The 19,537-nt window shown below is 41.1% G+C and overlaps 1 protein-coding gene across 3 annotated transcripts; it reads left to right on the forward strand.

Moving 5' to 3' along the window:
• Positions 1-540: 540 nt before the first annotated feature.
• Positions 541-8,658, forward strand: pfkfb3 (6-phosphofructo-2-kinase/fructose-2,6-biphosphatase 3). 3 transcript variants are annotated; one of them, XM_022749004.1, is made up of 15 exons: positions 541-811; positions 2,477-2,605; positions 2,732-2,828; positions 2,962-3,028; positions 3,144-3,218; positions 3,310-3,366; positions 3,486-3,610; positions 3,705-3,912; positions 4,008-4,154; positions 4,265-4,369; positions 4,966-5,095; positions 5,222-5,349; positions 5,483-5,671; positions 5,977-5,999; positions 6,523-7,043. In XM_022749004.1, exons 1-15 carry the CDS (start codon positions 733-735, stop codon positions 6,575-6,577), a joined length of 1,614 nt encoding a protein of 537 aa, XP_022604725.1. In that variant the 5' UTR covers positions 541-732; the 3' UTR covers positions 6,578-7,043. The 3 variants fall into 3 exon arrangements, with proteins under 3 accessions (XP_022604725.1, XP_022604724.1, XP_022604723.1); XM_022749003.1 differs by lacking the exons at positions 5,977-5,999; positions 6,523-7,043 and adding an exon at positions 7,298-8,658 and having other exon boundaries at positions 2,480-2,605; XM_022749002.1 differs by lacking the exons at positions 5,977-5,999; positions 6,523-7,043 and adding an exon at positions 7,298-8,658 and having other exon boundaries at positions 542-811.
• Positions 8,659-19,537: the final 10,879 nt, after the last annotated feature.

A 19,537-nucleotide genomic window follows, 5' to 3' on the forward strand; every position in this document is an offset into this window, starting at 1 on the left:
CAATAAACAATAGATCGGTGCAGCAAAACAGGAAATAGTCTAAGAGGGCAAAATAATAAATATGATACAATAAGAAATTATGTAAATTACATTCAAAAGCTGTTTACATTGTAAGCTTACATGACTCATGCGACCACTGAAACTCTTTATAAAACAATGAAAAACAATAAAAATAATCAGTTAACATATAGATACCAATAATTCATATATGGAATATTAATAATGCTGCTGTGATATAAATGTAATAAACACAACAAAGCGACTGATTTAAAAAGGAACTATGGAGCTACTGCGCTAAATACCTTTTACTATATTAACAATGGACCTCATGTGAAATTATCATCCTAATAAATAGTTTGCCACAAGGAGGCACTGTGTGTGTGTGTATGTGTGTGTGTGTGTGTGTGTGTGTGTGTGTGTGTGTGTGTGTGTGTGTGTGTGTGTGTGTGTGTGCGGTTGCCTGTGTGCGCGTGTGTGTTTCGTCACCGCAGTCACGTTGCTTCCTGGCCGGGCGGGCGGAGTTAAATAGCGGATGTGTGCCGCAGACCGGCAGATTAGCCCCGGCTCAACGTGCCCTGTAGACACTCTGACTCTGAACAGCCCGGCTCACTCACTGCAGCTGAACGGACGAGGTTCCTGCTCGTACAGCCACCGGCTCTTTTTTGGTTGTTTCACCCGGAATACCAGCGGCTCGGTTCCCGTGTACTGTCGCTTCTTCGGTACCTATAAGGAATGCCCAGAGAGCTGACCCAGAACAGGATCCAAAAGATCTGGGTTCCCACCAAAGATGACAAGCCGTCGCCCCGGAGAGGTACCTGCTACATTTCTATCATATCCTTATAGTTTTATTGTGTTTTTTAGTTGTAATTTTTTTTTTTTTACATGGACTTAAAGTGTTGATAATAACAGTACAGTGAACGGCTTCTTTTATCGTTACCTCTAAGTAGGCTACTTTTGTTCCCGTCATACACCTGTACAGGAACTAATCATTGTTACTATGGAAACAAAATAGATAGATTTTAAATGGACATTTTCTCTTCAGCCTTTCTCTAATGTTTCCACCGTCAGCTTTAGTTCTGCTGCCATGTGTAGCCGGTCTCTTCACTTATCAATTCATTCACTGAGCGGTGGTCTTCATCAGCACGCGCGGCACGTCCCAGCCCTTCAACTGGAGCATGACGAAGCTCCGGTCGCCATGGTTACCTCCTCTCTTTCTCTCTCTCTCTCTCTCTGTGATGCTCTCTAATTGGTCGGTCGGTAGCGCGTGTGCATGGGGCGACCCCGTCATCTGGCTGTACACCAAGAGAGAAAACAAGGGTTTTAACTTCTAATGACTTTAATGTCACTCAGCAGCTTCCTGCTGTATTTTTGCGTTTGGAGAATTTCCATGGCTGCTGATAATGACTCAAATAACCAAACAAATTTGAATGAAAATGAAGCAGCTCTGAGCTCCATCTCTCCCTGCTCCCTCTCCTCTCAGATTCTGTTGACTGTGTTTTCAGATGTTGAAGCATCTTCAGAAAAAATATGTAAGAGGAAGATAATTGAAAATGTTTTTATTCAGCTGGAGCAGCAGCACATCTGGATTCATCCTCTTCTGCTGCTTAAGAGTAAACAAAGCATATATGAGTCAAGGCTGCGAAAAGTATGGAGTTGGGATGTGGCTGAAGTGAGATGGAGCTGGATGAGAAGATGATGAACCAGATGTCTGATCATCGACTTAGAGTTAGATCCGTTTTTCCATTGAAGCAACGTGGCTCCTTGTGTTATGGAAACAAGATTAGCAACCAGGGAGGAAGCGTGAATTAGAGCTCTTAGTTAGTGTCAGGTAATGAGTGATCAGCATTGCTGCTGCTTATGACTCCAGTGAAGGAGAAGTAAAAATAACCACATCTGAAGAACTTTAGAAGCTGTATCAGATATGAATAAGAAAAGAAAAATCAAAGCAGACGTCCATAGGAGATTCTTTGCTTTTAATTAAACTGAGTCTTCACTACTAATTTGACACACCTACAGAACATATTGTTCATGCAGAATCAACCTCCTGCATTCCTCTGCCTACTCACCCAGTGCAGGCGTAAGGGGTGGGGTTACTGTGTATTTTGTCAAGTGAAAACAAGCCATGCTGGCTCATAGTGCGCTGAAGTCGGTTGGATGTGCAGCGACGTGGAAGTAAAGGGCGAGTCTGGCAAGTGCAGACAGCCATGTGCTCGCTGGGAGTGTGTCAGTGTGGAGGGAAACACAGATTATAGGTTAGTGGTTTCAATAAGTAAATTCAGGCAGGTTGCAGCTCTGGGTGAGCAGTTGTTATTAGTGCCGGATCTGTGGCTGCTGGTGGACTCAAGATGTTAGTTACTGTATGTTCTTCTTGTGTTCAAAACCTAATGCCTTATTAATTAAGATATTCACTTTTTGTTAGTTTTGTAAACAGTCACAGTTGTCATGACATATTCCCCCCACTTATCCCTCTCTGCAGCAGCTGGCGCACCCCACTTCGCCAACCCTCCCACCGTCATCGTGATGGTGGGTCTGCCGGCTCGAGGCAAGACGTACATGTCCAAGAAACTCACCCGCTACCTCAACTGGATCGGCATGCCCACCAAAGGTACACGACGCACACACATTTAAATTCTAGCAGAGGATGTTCAGTATGTTCCCTAAACGCATCAAGTTTCTGTCTCCAGGACGTCATGTTCACACTTGTGTCTCTTTTCCTGTGTTTGTGTTGTAGTTTTCAACGTGGGAGAGTATCGCAGGGAGGCGGTAAAGAATTACAGCTCCTATGACTTCTTCAAGCCTGATAATGAGTGTGCTGTGAAAATCAGGCAGTAAGTCCCACACACACACACACACACACACACACATGCACAGACACACACACACACACACACACACACACACTATGCAAGTAGTGTAGCAGTATTTTTTAACGGCAACAAAAAAATGTCCTTTGTTCTTCAGGCAGTGTGCCTTAGCAGCCTTGAGGGATGTCAAGTCCTATTTGAAAGATGAGGGAGGCCAAGTGGCGGTGAGTTTCCCATCATGCATCATGTTTCTAAAATGCTCCTCATGTTGATGAAACACAGGTGAACCTTTACTCCTAAAACCTCTCGTCTTACAAAGCCCCATTGTATTTCTTGTAGGTCTTTGATGCCACAAACACAACAAGAGAAAGGCGAGACATGATCCTCAAGTTCGGCAACGAGAACGGCTTCAAGGTCAGTGTTGCTATGATGAATTGAGGAGTCAAGGTATGACATCATTGGTAATCCAGTATGACTTTTAACAACTTTCTCTCTTCATGTCCAGACCTTCTTCATTGAGTCTGTGTGTGACGATCCCAACGTCATTGCCTCAAACATCATGGTGAGTCAAACATGACATGACAGCGCATCCTCGTCTTGCGTTAAAAGACTTAAAAATGTTAACAGCTCTCTGGCATCAGGCGTGTACTTTGCCGTCTGACCGTCTTCCTCCCTGTGCAGGAAGTGAAGGTGTCGTGTCCGGACTACCGGGATTGCAACAAGACAGACGCCATGCTTGATTTCCAGAGGAGAATTGAATGCTACAAAACTAGCTACCAACCTCTGGACCCCGATCATCACGACAGGTAAGTCGTCAGCATTGATTTAATCGAAACATCTGTGGTGTCCAATATAAAGTGTAATGTCAATCATCTCATCCTCTTTGCTGCTTTCCTTCAGGGATCTCTCATTCATCAAGGTGATTGACGTAGGTCGGCGGTTCCTCGTCAACCGGATCCAGGATCACATCCAGAGTAAGATCGTCTACTACCTGATGAACATCCACGTTCAGCCCCGAACCATCTACCTGTGTCGGCACGGAGAGAGCACCGACAACCTGGAGGGACGGCTCGGCGGCGACTCCGGCCTCTCGCCGCGGGGCAAACAGGTACGAACAACCACAGGCAGGTTGCGTGGAACAGATGATGAAAGTCTGTGGATGATCATCTTCAGGGGTTAAATACCGTTTCCTTGCTGCTGTAGTTCTCAGCTGCCCTGGCTCGGTTTGTGGAGGAGCAGCAGCTGAAGGATCTGAAGGTTTGGACCAGCCAGCTGTGTCGCAGCATCCAGACCGTCGAGCACCTGGGGATCCCCTATGAACAGTGGAAGGCTCTTAATGAGATTGATGCTGTGAGTGTCACTGTAACACACACTATTAAACCACACCACACAACTCTTATTTGTTGTTGACAGACTGAAATATAATAATAATATAATGTATATTTGTGTTTTTTTTTTAGGGAATTTGTGAGGAGATGACGTACGATGAGGTGAAGGAGAAATTCCCAGAGGAGTTTTTGTTGAGAGATGAAGATAAATTCTACTACCGTTATCCTGCTGGAGAGGTACACACACAGTCTACACCCATCAGACACCTTCATATTCCCAATCTACATAACATTTAGTTTAATTTAGGTCACCTGCTGTAGTTTAAAGGTCCCATATTTTACACTTCTCCTGTGTTTTATTTGAAGTGTTGATCCATAAAAAGATATATTTGTGGTTTTAAAAACCAAAAACCATCTCAGTGTAGTTTTACATCTCCTCTCTTAGGCTTCTCTCTGGAGCTCTAGTAACAACAGGTCGGTGAGCCTGTTGTGACATCACAAAGATACAGAAGGCCTGTCGGCTGGTTTTAAGGCTCAGTTTCTGAATACTGGCTGTGTGCATTTCTCTGTGGACTGAGGCTTTGATACTTTCACAGTATTAATATAGAACATAGACCTGCTTTATAATCAAACAACACATGGACATCTACCTTTATACAATATCGGACCTTTAAAAATCAGCAAAAGGAGATTAACAATCATGATCCAAACGTCTAGCAAAATAATCCAGATCCAGATTTTAATCATAGGCATTCAACCCATTCAAAGCTATTTGATAGATCTACGATCAACATAACAAACATTAATAAACATCTCTCCCTTCCTGACTGCAGTCCTACCAGGACTTGGTCCAGCGGGTGGAGCCGGTCATCATGGAGCTGGAGAGGCAAGAGAACGTCCTGGTTATTTGCCACCAGGCCGTCATGCGCTGCCTGCTGGCCTACTTCCTGGATAAGAGTGCAGGTGGGTACTACAGCTCCCAGAAGCCCACTGATTTAGTGTGACAATCTTTTAAAGGATGAGTTACAATCCTTTCAATATGCTGCATCTTTACTCATATCCATGTTTTCCTGCGATCCATTGTTCCAGATGAGATGCCGTACCTGAAGTGTCCCCTCCACACAGTGCTGAAGCTAACGCCGGTCGCCTACGGGTGCAAAGTGGAGTCCATATGTTTGAATGTGGAGGCAGTGAACACCCACAGAGACAGACCGGAGGTAATGATCGATGAAGTGATTACTGGGAGCTTTCTGCTTGTCATTGCAGCAGGGAATGTTGCAAAGAACTGGCTGTATCTTGATTGATTTCTGACTCTAAGTCTCGTATGTGTAACCTTCGTTTCCTGTGCAGGAGGTGAAGAGGGGTCCTGGCACCTTGATCAGGAGGAACAGTGTGACTCCCCTGACCAGCCCCGAGTCGAACATCAAGAAACCTCGCATCGATGACCTGGACGAGGCACCAATCCGGGAGCTGCCTCCATCTGTTGCATCACTGGCGCTCTGCAGCCCATCACACCTCCCTCTCGCCCTGGCTGGACAGGTGGGTTTATGGAAGACACACTTTTTCAAGCACTAAACATTTCTGGGCTTCTGAAGACCAGGACCAATTTATTTAGGCTCAAGTCACGAGAAGCTGATGCTTCATGCCTCATTTTTATGGTAAATTCAGCAAGAAGTTGTATTTCTTATCTGGATGGGAAACCCTCTGAACAGCATGTATGACATCATGAGTCAAGCTGTACAAAACATTTCCTCCGTCTGTTTCCTCTCTGCATGTGTGTTCACTCACTTGTGTCCCGTCCTCTTTTCCTCTGCCGCCTCCTCCTCCTCCTCTGCACCTTACAGCACTGGCTGGGCAAAGTTTGCCTGTAAGTACTCGCTCACTTCAGTATCTGTCTGTCGCACTCACTTCCTGTTGCTGTGTCTTTGTTTACATTGTGTTCAGCGTTCACATTTCTTTTCCCCCACTTCCATAATATGTAACTGAGGTGTGTTCATCCCACACTTGTATCTTCATTTGTAAATCTAATGAAGAATAATAAAGAAACAGCGATGCAGAGTTTGCTCTAAATTAAAACATATTGTAAATTTATTTATACATTTTTCTAGCTCTATTAATGATATTTATTTATTATGATAAATGTAACATTGTGAGTTCTTGGTAACACACAGTTTTACAGTCAGTCTGTATTTTCCCAGATTTCACTTACGGGTTTCGGTTTCCTGGCAGTGAGAGAAAAGAGAAAAAGCATCATAGAGGAGCTCACTTCTCAGTTTACATTCCTGTGATTCCTGTCTGCTGTCGTCACTTTACTACGCTGACTCACGCTGATTGTCCTGTTCTTGTCCCTGTGTTTGGTTTATTTCTGGCCTGTCTTGTGCTGCTTAAAGACGAACCACCCTCCACTATCTGAAAGTGATTACACTCTTAGTCTTCCAAAGGTAAACACGCTGTAGTGGCTTCGCAGTTGCTTCATATAGTAGTTCTGCCGGCAGCCACGTTAAACAGACTGCTAACTAAATAACTAGCCAGCAGACTCATTTAGCAAAGACAAGCTGAAGCTAACTTGGTTTCTGCTAATCAAGCGTGTTAACACGAACTGAATAAGTTTGAGAGAAGTTTTAAAATGAGCAGCTGGTAACTTCCACCAAAAATCCTCGGATGCGGATGGCATCAACTTCAAACAATGCTCTCTACTGTCGCTAACCAAATAGACAGTGTCCAAGCAGGTAATTAAAGGAACACCCACAATCAGTACACTTCACTGAGTGCATGTGGGGAACAGGAATGCCTGCGCTAGTTGTGCTGTCACAGTGGAAAAGTGTGGCTAGCGTTGCTGGGTGTGTGAGGATCTTGTCAGCTTCATTCATAATCACCTGAGGATTAACAAGGTTTGGGCGTACACACTCAGCCGCTGTAGCCTGTTCACACACTCATGAACTCAGTGCTAGTTTTCATGCCCTCTAAAAATATCATAGGGGAAATCAGGGCTTGAGAAAACACAGGTGATGTAACTTGTGGTTTAGGGATTATGTTACATTAGAAAGTATCATTTCGACGGGGTGTTTATGCAAGCGCCCTACCTTTTGTCCTATGTTGCATAGTTCGCCTCAATACAGAATGCACCTCAAGTCTTAACATTGGGTTTTTTTTCTGTGTTTGCAGAACCTGAGGAGGAGCTCATCTGGCCGCCATGACGTCCTGCAGCCCTGCCAATGAAATTGCACCGATGTGTCACAAGGCTCAAGAGGCCGAAGAGTGGATCAATGACAGAGACACACGAAATTGAAGTGATTTTTTTCAAAAAGCAACATTTCTCAGCTTGTAAAACTTCGAGGATCAACTGGGTAAATGAATCATTTTGTCAGCAAAGGACTCTGGTCACTGTCTCTTTAACTGTTCTGAAAGCACCATGGTCCTTTAATCGCTGTCTTGTGTTATTTCAAAGCAAGACTCTTAAATTCTCCATTTCTTGCCATTGTCAGACTTTTTCTTCCTGAGACTGATGAATCTGTGTTTTCTGGGAAACCTTTTACAAACTTGTGTGTGTGCGTGTGTGTGTGTGTGTGTGTGCGTGTGTGTGTGTGTGTGTGTGTGTAACGTTATGCAGACTGAAGGAGGCAAACTGTGACTCGTTTTAAACCGACAGTCATCCCTGTTACATCTCACAGCTCAGATGGCTCTCTGGGAACTCAGTTCCTTCTGGTTAATTATGTGGAGAGACCAAAGATCTGACCCTCATCTAACCCAGTTCAGCTCATCCTTCTTTTCCAACCAGGTGTTCATGGTTGTGTTGTTGATTAACAGAAAGCGAAAGTATCCAGTTTACATTGTAAACTTCTCTGGAAGCACTGGCTGTTTCTCATATACATGTTTTTCTTAAAATGTGGCAGAGCGTCCTGATTGAATTGACTCTGCTGTATACCGGCACGCTACAAAATCAGTGATTATTTTGCACAGTGGGGGTAAATTTTTACTTTTGTTTGGTTCATGTGTCACTGTGTGTGTTTCATGGTGATGGAGGTGGTTTTTTTGCCGTAGAGTGCCTGTAGTGCTTGTTTTGCAAGCCTGACGCCGCTTCTCTTGCTATTTCTCTGGACTTGGTTGCTTGAGGAGAGGCGCCACATTTCACCTAATAACTCCACATATCATTTCAATGTTATGTTTTTCACAGTTTTGTGTATTTATTTTTCATTGTGTGTAGTCTCAACGCTGTAGTTACTCGTTGATCATTTAACAAAGTTCTCTTTATTTTCCTTGATTTCATTTTGCTGTCGTTGTCTGCTACGCACAAATGTGAGCACCTATATTTTTGTTATGACAATGCGTGCTGTTAATAATATCCTTGTAAATTTTACTGTACATAGAGTGTAACTGGAGATGTGTGGGAGATGACTTGGTCTCTTTTAATGAAAAAAGTTTGTGTTTTTGTACTAATGTGTTGGGATTGAATGAAAGCAGGATATCTGTTGAGAAAGAAGCTGCTGTTCACCTCTCACTCTCAGTAAAACTGTACGTTTGGTTGAGATACTTGAAAATTGTTTTTTGTAAAAACTTGTTTTATTATACTCTTTATTTATTTTTATGTAGTTTTGAATGACTGCTTGGAGCGAGAGGCACCTTATTATAATCTGAGGACTACGCATGAGAGGACAGTATGTTGTACAGTTGATTTTGCATCTGCTGGACCAATAAATTCACTCCGGGAAAATACACAGTGTTTGTTGTTTGATTATTGTCATTGGCTCAAATCCAACGTTAATATTCCTACCCTTTTGTATTTCCATTTATGGAGCTAATCTACAGAGTACACAGCCTGTACTGGAACTCCTGCCTTCGCTATCTCACCCATCCACAAGATTCATTAGTCACCAATGAGTTGCTTACCGCTTATCAGAGTAAGCGTGACTGGGTGCACTCAGGATGATGCTGTGAAATTACATCAGTGTGGATAATAAAATGATAAACCGTCTCTCTTCCGGCAAGAAGTTTTTGTAGTCTGAAATGTAGTGGTGATAACTTTAAAAAATCTTTTATAAAAGCAGGTACTATTAACAGATCACAAATTACAAATCTTGCTGTGACATTTGGTGTCTTTATCTCCCCCTCAGGATGTACAAACGTCAGTGATTCTCTGACTTTACATTTACCAAATCAGAATGAATTTGTCTGAGACATAATAACAGTCGGCTAGTTGCATTCCCATCTGCCCCTGCTATACTTTGTATTAATTGCTAGTTAGCAAATGTTAATGTTTGAGGCTAAAGTATGACGGTGAGCATTACCATACCATACAGTATACCTGCAAAACATCAACATGTTAGCATTGCTCATGTTAGCATTAGCTCAGAGCACCTGACTGAGTACAGCCTCAGAGAGCTGTTAACATGGCTGTACACTGTTGTTACTAGCATTTTAGCTTAGCTTAACCAAGACAAGGTTTATGTTAGTTGTGTTATGGTTGGCTATGTTTCCTCATTTTTCTTCCCCAAGAAAATACAAAATGGCAGTCTGAAACTTTTGGCTAGCTGATGCCCATCCCAGGTTTCATGGGACTGCTAATCAAAACAGCCTCGGTTCTGTGCTGCTCTGACCTGCTGCCACACTCCTGATTTGAATAGTGAATGAACTGAATAATGACTGAACCACACACATGAGCTGTGTTCAAATGTTATGTATCAATGGACCCAAAAGCATGTAGGCTAGAAGAGTGTGGATGTATCAAAGGTCAAAAAGCTTGAGAACCACTGAATTAAACTATTCAACTATTTTAACTTTATTCTGCCTCAGTGCCTCTCTTACAGTTTCCTCTGTTTTCTTGTTGAGTTTGATGATGAAGCAGCTTGTTTAAACATACCTCAACATTAAAATGCAAAAGTCTTATTGATGTTTGTCCCACTTTCCATAAGTAAATGATGTGATATTTTCATTGCTCCCTGCTTTGTGAATGTTTTTCCAAAGGGATTTGCTCCACTGCAGCTGTAATGAATACCAGGAGGAAACCATCTAACGCAATGAGTCTGCAAAACTTTTGAAATTATAATCCTGTATGTTTTAGTGTAGGGTATTTGCAAATTTCCTGAATTCCATTATGATTCATGGTCCTCTACAGATGATAACTAATGACTTCCTTTAGCACCATCCCTAGGTTAAAATTAGCGACATACTTTTTAAAAAATGCTTTAAACTTAAATCTAATTGATAATTCACATAAAAGACCCTCAGATAAGGTGAACATCTGCAGTTTTAGATGGTGCATACAGTGGCATGTAAGTTTTTTCTCTCTCACTCATTCACACACACCGACAACCATACACTCTCTCATTTGTCAGTCGAATGTGGTATTTCCTCCTGTCTGAATCATGGGCAGACTGAGTGTCTTGGCTCAGCCAGAGTGGCTATGTGACTGCTGTCAGGTTCACCACTGCTCTGCCTCACTGATACTCACTTACTCACTCACTCACCCACCCCCACACACACACACACACACACACACAAACACAAACTCACACACACTCACTGCCCCACAAACACACACACACACTCACAAACAGACAGAGAGATGATGCCCCTTACCCTAACCCTAAAACCAAGTCATAACCCTCAAACAGCCAGTTAAACTTGTGGGGTCCAGCATTTTGGTCCAAGTATAATGGGCTCCCAGTTTTTGGACCCCATGAATATAGTAAAACAAGGCCACACACGCACACACACACACACACACACACACACACACACACACACACACACACACACACACACACACACACACACTGATACACACTTGCATATGTGACTCCTGGCAGGTTTACCTTCTCCTTAGCACTCAACTAGTCACTGACACTGAGAAACCTACTTTGCATTCTAACTTTGCATATGGCTGTCGCTCACATTGAACCACTTTACCTATGCAAGTGTATTATTGTGAATAAGCAGAACTTTTGCATCACATAACCTCACATCCCAGCATTTTATTGTCCTTTTATTATGTTGTACTTGCATTTATCCCCCTCTTGTTGCACTCATAGATGTGAACTTGATAAAAGTGCTTTATAACTTTAATCACTGGTGGCTCAGCTGTCTATGTGGTGTGCTGGCAACTACTGCCTTAAGCATTCTTGCATCTGGCCTGGTGGTTATACTAGTGTGTGTGTGTGTGTGTGTTTGTGTGTGTGTAATCTCTGTGGGAGAGAGGAGCTGCTGCGTCAGGCATAATGGTACATGGACAGGCAGCTCTAAGCCAGCAGCTCCACAAATAGCTGCCTAATGCTATGCTGATGAAGGATTGTGTGCGTTCCCAATCAGCCAGGTTAAAATACAAACAGAGTAATGGGGACTGCCCCAGTTGGTCAATTGAGATCAGTCTACCTAAAACTTACTTCAACATGGACATTTGTGTTTAGCAAAAAAAACAAAAAACAAAGGCTTAGTGACACTTCACTCCTTTCTTGACTGATTCATCATCACCAGGGGACCAGGTGTAATGTCTCACAGTCTATTCTTGTCGCTCTTATCAAGACTCAGCAGCTCGTCTTCTACCTGATTAGCTCTACCTTATTAGCTCATCATGTGTCCCAGTCCCATTTGTGCTCAAAGTATCTTATCTTATCTACGTACCCATTGCATGCATGTACAGACACACGTATGTAAACATGATCTTTTTAACTTATATATGACAGAAAAATACACACATTCATGGCAGTCTAAATCAGTGATTTCAATTAGGGGTACTTAAACAGTTACAGATAAACAATTAGCCACAATGTTTAGCTAACTTAAGTTGAAATAGTTAGCTGAAAGTAATGGCTACATGCTCAAGCTCAAAGCAAGGAATAAATTGTTGAAATAGCTATACGTCATGGCTAATGGTTGAAATAGCTAAAGGTAATAAATAAATGGGTGAAACAGCTTATAGATAAACACTCAGTTAAAAGTGATGGCTAAAATGGTTGAAATAGATAAAAACTGTCCTAAACATTGACACTTTGTTATCTGTAAAAGTAACAATATCCACTTATATCATTAATGGTAACTGTAAGGCTTGGTCTGACAAGAAAGACTGGGGATCGTTGACCTACAAAGATATCTGTGAACCTGCATTGCATAACTGTCAGTAAAGACGTATTTATGTTTTTATGACTGTTGCACATCAGTAATCACGTTTGCTTGTAAAGACAAAACAACGTCACACACTCAGGCCCTTGAGTGGAAGTTTACTGGTTCAAACCCCTGAAAAGTCATTTACAACAGGACTGAGCTGCCCTCCTGAGACCCCGCTGCTATTTACCTCCAAAGTGACCAAACCGGTCTGAGACAACAGACATACCCCTCTATAAACCTATATTTAATCCATGATTTCTTTTTCATGATGTAGTCTTTATCAAATTTAGTTGGCCTTTTCTTGTAAAGTTTGGATTCAGTTACTGTCTCTTATCAGGTCTTTACCATCATTAATGCCTTTAAGCCAATCACAATGCTTGTATAGATGCTCAGCAGTTGTCTATGAAGGCTATACTGAGCACATTGGCTGAGCTTTATTGTTTATGAATTGTATGAATATGAAGCAGTGTTTTACTACGAAAGACTACACACACATGCTCAAGTTGACCTTGTGTTTTTTGTTTCTGTTTTGTAAGGAATGCATTACCTCGCGGTGGAGTGAAAACTCATCCTTTTCTCTTTGTGCAGAGGCCATTGATGGGGAGATTTTGCACTGAATGGAGAGGATAAGTCATTCAGCGAGCCTTGAATGGAGCAGAACAGATTAAATAGACCATGTGTTATCCCTGATTACACTGGTGCTGAAATAACAACCCTTTTACGTGATCCTCTGCATAGCTCCATTGCTGTAACAGAAATAGTCTTACAACAGTGAGTCAGACAAAATGTTTTGTTTTGTGTCACATTTATCATGGATATCACAGACTGCATCTCTCTTTTTTTTTGCGACTTTTCAATGCTTTAATAATATGACAGCTGAGTGCTGGCTTTCAGCTTTAGAACAGTAAGGTGGAGAGTTTGTTTTTGTTTTGCTATGAGTCGACTGCATGATCTTTAAAGTCAGAATGAAACTATACTATACTTTTTTTTGTATGACATGAACAGAAAGTTTCACACATCCTGTCTTCATCTTACATCCTCTACTCACTGTCATGTGTTTTCAAAAGAAATAATCCCCTCTACTGTACTTTTTCTTGTTTTCCCTTGACTTTGAAAAAATACCATAAAATACTGGTTGCACTTTAGAAATGGCTGTATTTTAAATGTTTGAAATACGAATAATGAGGCGTTTTTGCACTATTGTAGTTTGTGTGTGAAGGCCTGAAGGAACGCTTTTGTAAGTGTACAATCTCCTGTGTGTTTGTTTTATAGGTGTGGCTTTGAATGTCTAGCTAACTATCAGCTACAAAACAGGAAGTTACAATGACATTTAAAAGAGAATAAGGAGCTAACAAGATAATAGTTCATCTCTATCCCTCAAGGATGTGTTCTCTGTTCACTTACTAGTCATCTTCTGTGTATTCTGTCCTGCTTCATTGATTCTTCATGCGTTCATTCATTCATTCATTCATGTACCCGATCCCTCGCCCATTGTGAGCTGTGACCACAAAAGGATAAGCAGTATGGCTAATGAACGAATCTCCACATGTATGTGGATGACACTCATCTCTATGTTGAGAGTAATCCCGATGATTGTTTACAGCTCTCCAACTTACTGTGTGTTCAGATAGAGTGCAAGATGAAGTTTAGAGGTGGCACTGTTGCACACAAAGTCAATGGAAGGATGTGATTAAACCTGATGCCCAATAAATATATTAATAGTATAGTTAAGGCCATGCAAACCGTGGTTTAGAACCAGCACTGAGATGCACATTTGGAGGCTGTATCACTGGGGAGTGATTTTATTTGTTATTGGCATTATCGCCTTTATTGGAAACTGCACAGTGGAGATCATGTATATTGAGGGACACTGGGATGAGAAGTGACAAAGGTTCCTTGGCTGAATTTGAAACCAGGATGTTGTGGTAACATGGAATGAGCTTTACACTGCAGGGAGCCAAGGACGCCCCCGCCAGAAAGAATGTGAAATAAAAAAGTTGTTAATTTAAGAACAGACTGGGTGCACTGCTAAGTGCAAATGCTCCCAATAAGGCTTTAGGACTTCAGTAACTATTTTTATAATTTGTTATTCTGAACGCCTCGGGATGGATATCCAAAACAAAAAGATCCAAATCTATGTGAATCAGACTTAGAGCTGGGTCATGTTTACAGTAGCCAACCACCTTGGCAGTCGAGCCGTTAACATCATTCCCTTTGGGCAGAAATAAATACTAGATTAGTGGCTGGACTTAAAAAGAGTTACAGTAAATCTGAAAAGAGGAAGTGTTGCCAGGGTGGTTTCAGTGCCTCAGTGTGCTCATGACGTTATTAGAAAACAGCGGCTTACTTCCTGTTATATCGGTGTCCTGTCTCTTCGTAAAGCCTTGCCAAGTTAATGGTTTAGAGATAGCTGACTAATAGGATCGTCCCAGGCTGCAGACACGTTAACATGATGATGGACAAGAGAGAAGAGGAGAAGTTGAGACATGAGAGAAAATAGAGAAGGAGGGGAGAGGAACAAAGAAAGGAATGAGAAGTAAGAAAAAACACGAGGGCAGATCAGAAGAAGTAAAAAGAGGAAAATGAGAGAGGCTGGATGCTGAGGCAAGAAAAGGAGGGGAAAGGAAAGAGGAGAGAATAGGAGGTATAAGAAGGAGAGGAAAGAGGGGAGAGGGGAGAAAAGGTGTGAGGAGAGAAGTGATGAGGAGAAAAGACTGAGAAAGAAGTTAAGAGGATGTACAGAAGAAAAAATGGCGACCACTCTGCGTGAGCAAAGTCACGTCCACCTGAACACGCCCCACTCTCATCACTCCTCCTCCAACTTCTCTCGTCCTCGGTCTGTTTCTTTTTCCTTTCCCCTGCACATGAATAATTAATCCCAGAGAGTGATGTGTGGAGGCTCACGTAGTCTCAGCAAGGCAGAGAAGAAAAAAAGAAAAAAAAACCCTCCAAGGCGGGAAATGCCACTGACAGGGAGGGCACTAAAAGCAGCAGTGAGGAAGAACTAGTCAGACACCTACATGTTGATGCATCTATTTCCTCCTCTGTGAAGTCAGGGACATGCAACATGCAGGGCAATGATGTGCACACACACATTTCTCAGTAGCACAAATCTGCTTTGAGTTAAACCTCATAGGGTGGAGTCATTTATGCCAAATGCCAAAATTTAGAATTGATTTTTATTTCCCCTACTGACAATTGTTGCCACTTTGACCATTGCAAATATCCAAATATCCAAATCCAGAGATGACAGCGTTTCACAAACACACTGCAGCACTGCACTGAAACCCGATATACTCCCATGCAAAGTAGTGGGTGATGTCATTCAGGAACGTTTTGAGCAGCTACTTTCCATGGGAGAGAAATAGCAATATGACTCAAGGTGAAAGTGATTTAATCTGGAGGCGGTAATAATCTGATTGGTTAAAGCTCTTGTGCAACCACAAATATTTCTAGTTCTTCTCTCAGTTTTGAACTCTTCTCAGGGTTATCCTGCAGAGTTCATGTCTTGTGTGGAACTGGATGGACATTAGAGAGATGAATGATTCCCATGTTTATGACTCACAAGCGTTCAGGTTGCATGATTACAGAGTAAGTCATGTGCATTGACAGTAAAACACCTTAACAATTAAATATAAGTTTAATTACATGAGACAGAGGTCCATATTAAGTTTGGTTTTCATTTACCTAGAAATTGAATATATCAGATCCTTCAGAATAATATTTCCAAGTCATAATTATGAACTGCATGTTGATGTGGATGCTATTTACAAGTTAGCATCTTATAATCATGATAACTCCAATATGGCATCTCCTATGTTACACTTATGAGAGCATATAAGTTGCTAAGTAAGTAACTTATTTGAAACAGCAGTAGCAGAAGAAGAAGAAGAAGAAGAAGAAGCTGTGAACACAACATTACAATATCATCACCTTATACAAATGTACAAATGGCAAATGCATTTGCAAATAATTTCTTATTTAGACTTTAGCTCTGTTTTGGTATCCGTCGACTCTTTCGCGAAAATGCTAAATGCTTCACAGCTAGTTGTTAACTGTCTGAGTTTGGTGCTGTGCAGGTCGTCTACAGCGGGTTTATCAGAGCTGCCTTTTGTGGCTCAAAAAGGAGTTGATGAGAGCGTCGAGACTGAAGGAAAACAGCAAAGTTATTGGCCATTAAAACACGAATAATGAGCTGAAAGACAATAAAATGATCCATATAGGCTGAGGGGAATTGCTGAGTCAGGACATTATTCTCTATGAGCCACACCTTTCACATTAAACATATAAAAAAATACTGATTAGTGCAGCTTTAAGATGATCATGCTTTCATCCATGCTCCTTGTTCCCTTAACACCCTCTCATCCACTGGAGTGCCTAAAGTTGATATAAACAAGTGAACACAGAGTCTTTGGTTTTGTGTAGTTGTCATGGTGAAAGTATTTAGTCATCATTTATTCAAAAAAGGAACATGACATGAACAGGAACAGTAAACAAAGCTACCTCTTTCTGTGGCCGCTTCTCGACCACAGCAACATGTTTGATAACTACCTTACGTGCAGTTTTGTAAACTTGAGTTGACTCTTGATGTGTCCATTTTTGCTCTGTTTTGAAAGTCAGTGGTGCTGCATAGAGACTCAGGCACCAGCATCTTTATGACCTACAGCTATTACAGTGCATTGGCTGAGAGTGAGCTATCAGTCTCCAGAGCACCTCCTGCTGCTGATGATGCGTATTTTTGTGTAAATGGCGCAGCTGAACCGATGAGATTATTTCAGTCTAGGGGAAATGTTTGCATAGCTAAAAGTACAATAGGTAGTAAAACAGCAAACATTCCACTGCCACTGAATATCTGACTGTTTTTCATGTAAAAATATTGATGACCTCTGACATTATAGCCTAGTCCTCACCTTGTCAACTACACAATCTACACGATGTTTCACTTTTAAACAGGCATTCACAAGTGTTCGTAGTGATGTCATCTCTGGGGCAAATATTGCAGTCTGTATGTTGTGTGGTGCTTTTCACTAAATTATATAAAACGAGACCTCGGAAAAGTACCATCTCCTCGGAAAGGATCATCGGATCGTCTTGCCTGTGAGTCAAAGTGCGTGTAGACTGGATGTGGGCAGTGACTTGTGTTTGGACAGGGCATACTGTGTGCTCAGTGAGAGGAAAAACACTGGAATGAACTGAATTCGCCTCCGTTGGTGACCCAGACGGACGAGGTGACATTTCCTCAGTGCATCAAGAGTTCATTGATTCTGAGTGGCCTCCAGCTATTGTGTTTATATCTGTTTGAGTGTGTGTGTGTGTGTGTGTGTGTGTGTGTGTGTGTGTGTGTGTGTGTGTGTGTGGTATTCCAGTAGCCAAGTGCACGAGGAGGCCAAATCCACGGATTACATGACATGCAGGTTCAAGACTGAGGAAAATAAGAATTTCACAACTAGATGTTAATGAACAATTAAAAAAAATCTATTAATGATAAAAAAAAAAAAACAATAATAAAATGATATAGAAAATAAAAAATATAAATATTCAAAAAAACTAAATTACACCAGAAATGTGTTTCGGTTACAATTTCAAAACACAAGATAGATGAAGATGAGTACAGTTATCATTTATAATGAATACCAGTAAATATTAAAATTCTGAATACTTCTTAAGAAATCAGCTTAAATAACTATTTTTTTAAGCTTGTTTCCCCCAGAAATTAAATATTTTTGCAATTTATCAAAGTCACATTTATGTAACATATGTAACATTATATTATGTAACATACATATTCAGTATTATTGCTAGATTGTAATTTTATGTTCTATTAACTCAAATCCCTATGTATAAATAATAAATATTACAACCACAACTCCAACACAACAAAGTTTCACACAGGGCTCATTTGGTTTTATTTCCATCCAAACGTGCACAGTGGTGTCAGAGAGGAATTTAACATTTCCTGTCTCTGGAGCTGCCAAACCTCACCTCTATCCCAACCTGTAAATACCGAAGAGGGTGAGTGGCACTCTGCGGTAAGACAGATTGGCAGTTAGCTGCCTTATGTCACCGTTCCAAAGCACCCATGGAGCCAATTGTGCCACCCAGTTGTTCTGTGTACCAACAACGGCTCGCTGTTTACACCTCAAGCATTTAGTTAATGATCTTATGCAACAGTGGAGCGACAAGAGGTTCATGCTGAGTGTGTCTTAGTAGAGGGGTCACTATATTCTGACGTGGGACATATGTACATTGCTACTGTGTAGGACAAGCAAAATGAGTATTCCTCTGGTACTGCTTGTCTTATTGTTACATCAAGCCTCTTATGAAAATAAGATGACCTCAGAGGATTGACAGTTGACCTGGAGGTCATTTGCTCTTCTAACTTTATCTTAATTCTTGTTTTTGTCTTGAGATACTTGGGGAGCCTTGAATAACTGTAAACAGCTTCTTCATTTTAAAATTGCTGTAATTAGATTTCAAAATACTAGTTGCTAAACTAGTTCAAACGAGAGTTCACACTCAAAGGTCCAGCCATCTTCCTTGTCATTTGAGGACACAAACAACGCACAATGCAAAACCACGGTGATGTTGCATTTGCTATGAGGTTCTGGTGTGACCTGGCCAACGCCTATAAAACATCTATAACTGAGAAACCGAATAACCCCTTCATTCACACCATGTTCTAGATTTCAACAAATTTTTAACTGAATGTTAAACACTAATTAATAATGTATTCACACAAATGAACTCTTCATGAAGTTTGCATGAACTGTGTTTTCAAACTTTTATCTTTAAATTACTTTTAGCTAATGATTTCAGTTATCTTTAATTACTTTATGCTAAATATAGCATATCAGCCATCATTTGTTACTTTTAGCTAACTATTTTGAATCGTTCAAATTGGTGTTTGCCAAATATCTTACCCATTACAAATGACTTCTAGCTATTTGAAATAAAAATTACATATGTTAGAGTGCCTGAGCAGCCATAGGAGGCAAAATGAGGAGATAGGGAGTCCAGAGTGATGTTTCAGTAGGAAAACTTTTTTTTTAAATTTCACATAGCACCGTGCCCAAAACCATCTGTCCATCACCTTCCAGCAGAAACAGACTGATTGCCTTCATATAAAGATGTCTGTTCATCTGTTAGTCTGGCCTATACCATCTCCGGGTAAATTAACATATACATTTCTAATCACCATACCAACATTCATATTCACAATTAAAACCACTACTAAATATATACATATCTATACACACATACATCTTAATAAATATTTACACACCCATGTTAATATATTACATAAAT

Source organism: Seriola dumerili, unplaced genomic scaffold, assembly GCF_002260705.1.
Source record: "Seriola dumerili isolate Sdu_G_001 unplaced genomic scaffold, Sdu_1.0 BDQW01000138.1, whole genome shotgun sequence".
NCBI classification, from domain to species: Eukaryota; Metazoa; Chordata; class Actinopteri; order Carangiformes; family Carangidae; genus Seriola; species Seriola dumerili.

What these genes read in the sequence shown, in the direction of transcription:
- pfkfb3 (XM_022749004.1), top strand. Translation starts at nt 733, where the DNA reads ATGCCCAGAGAGCTGACCCAGAACAGGATCCAAAAGATCTGGGTTCCC. An exon ending in CTTCCTGGATAAGAGTGCAG is followed by an intron (nt 5,096 to 5,221) that starts GTGGGTACTACA and finishes CCATTGTTCCAG; the next exon opens with ATGAGATGCCGTACCTGAAG. An exon ending in TGGCTGGGCAAAGTTTGCCT is followed by an intron (nt 6,000 to 6,522) that starts GTAAGTACTCGC and finishes TGCTGCTTAAAG; the next exon opens with ACGAACCACCCTCCACTATC.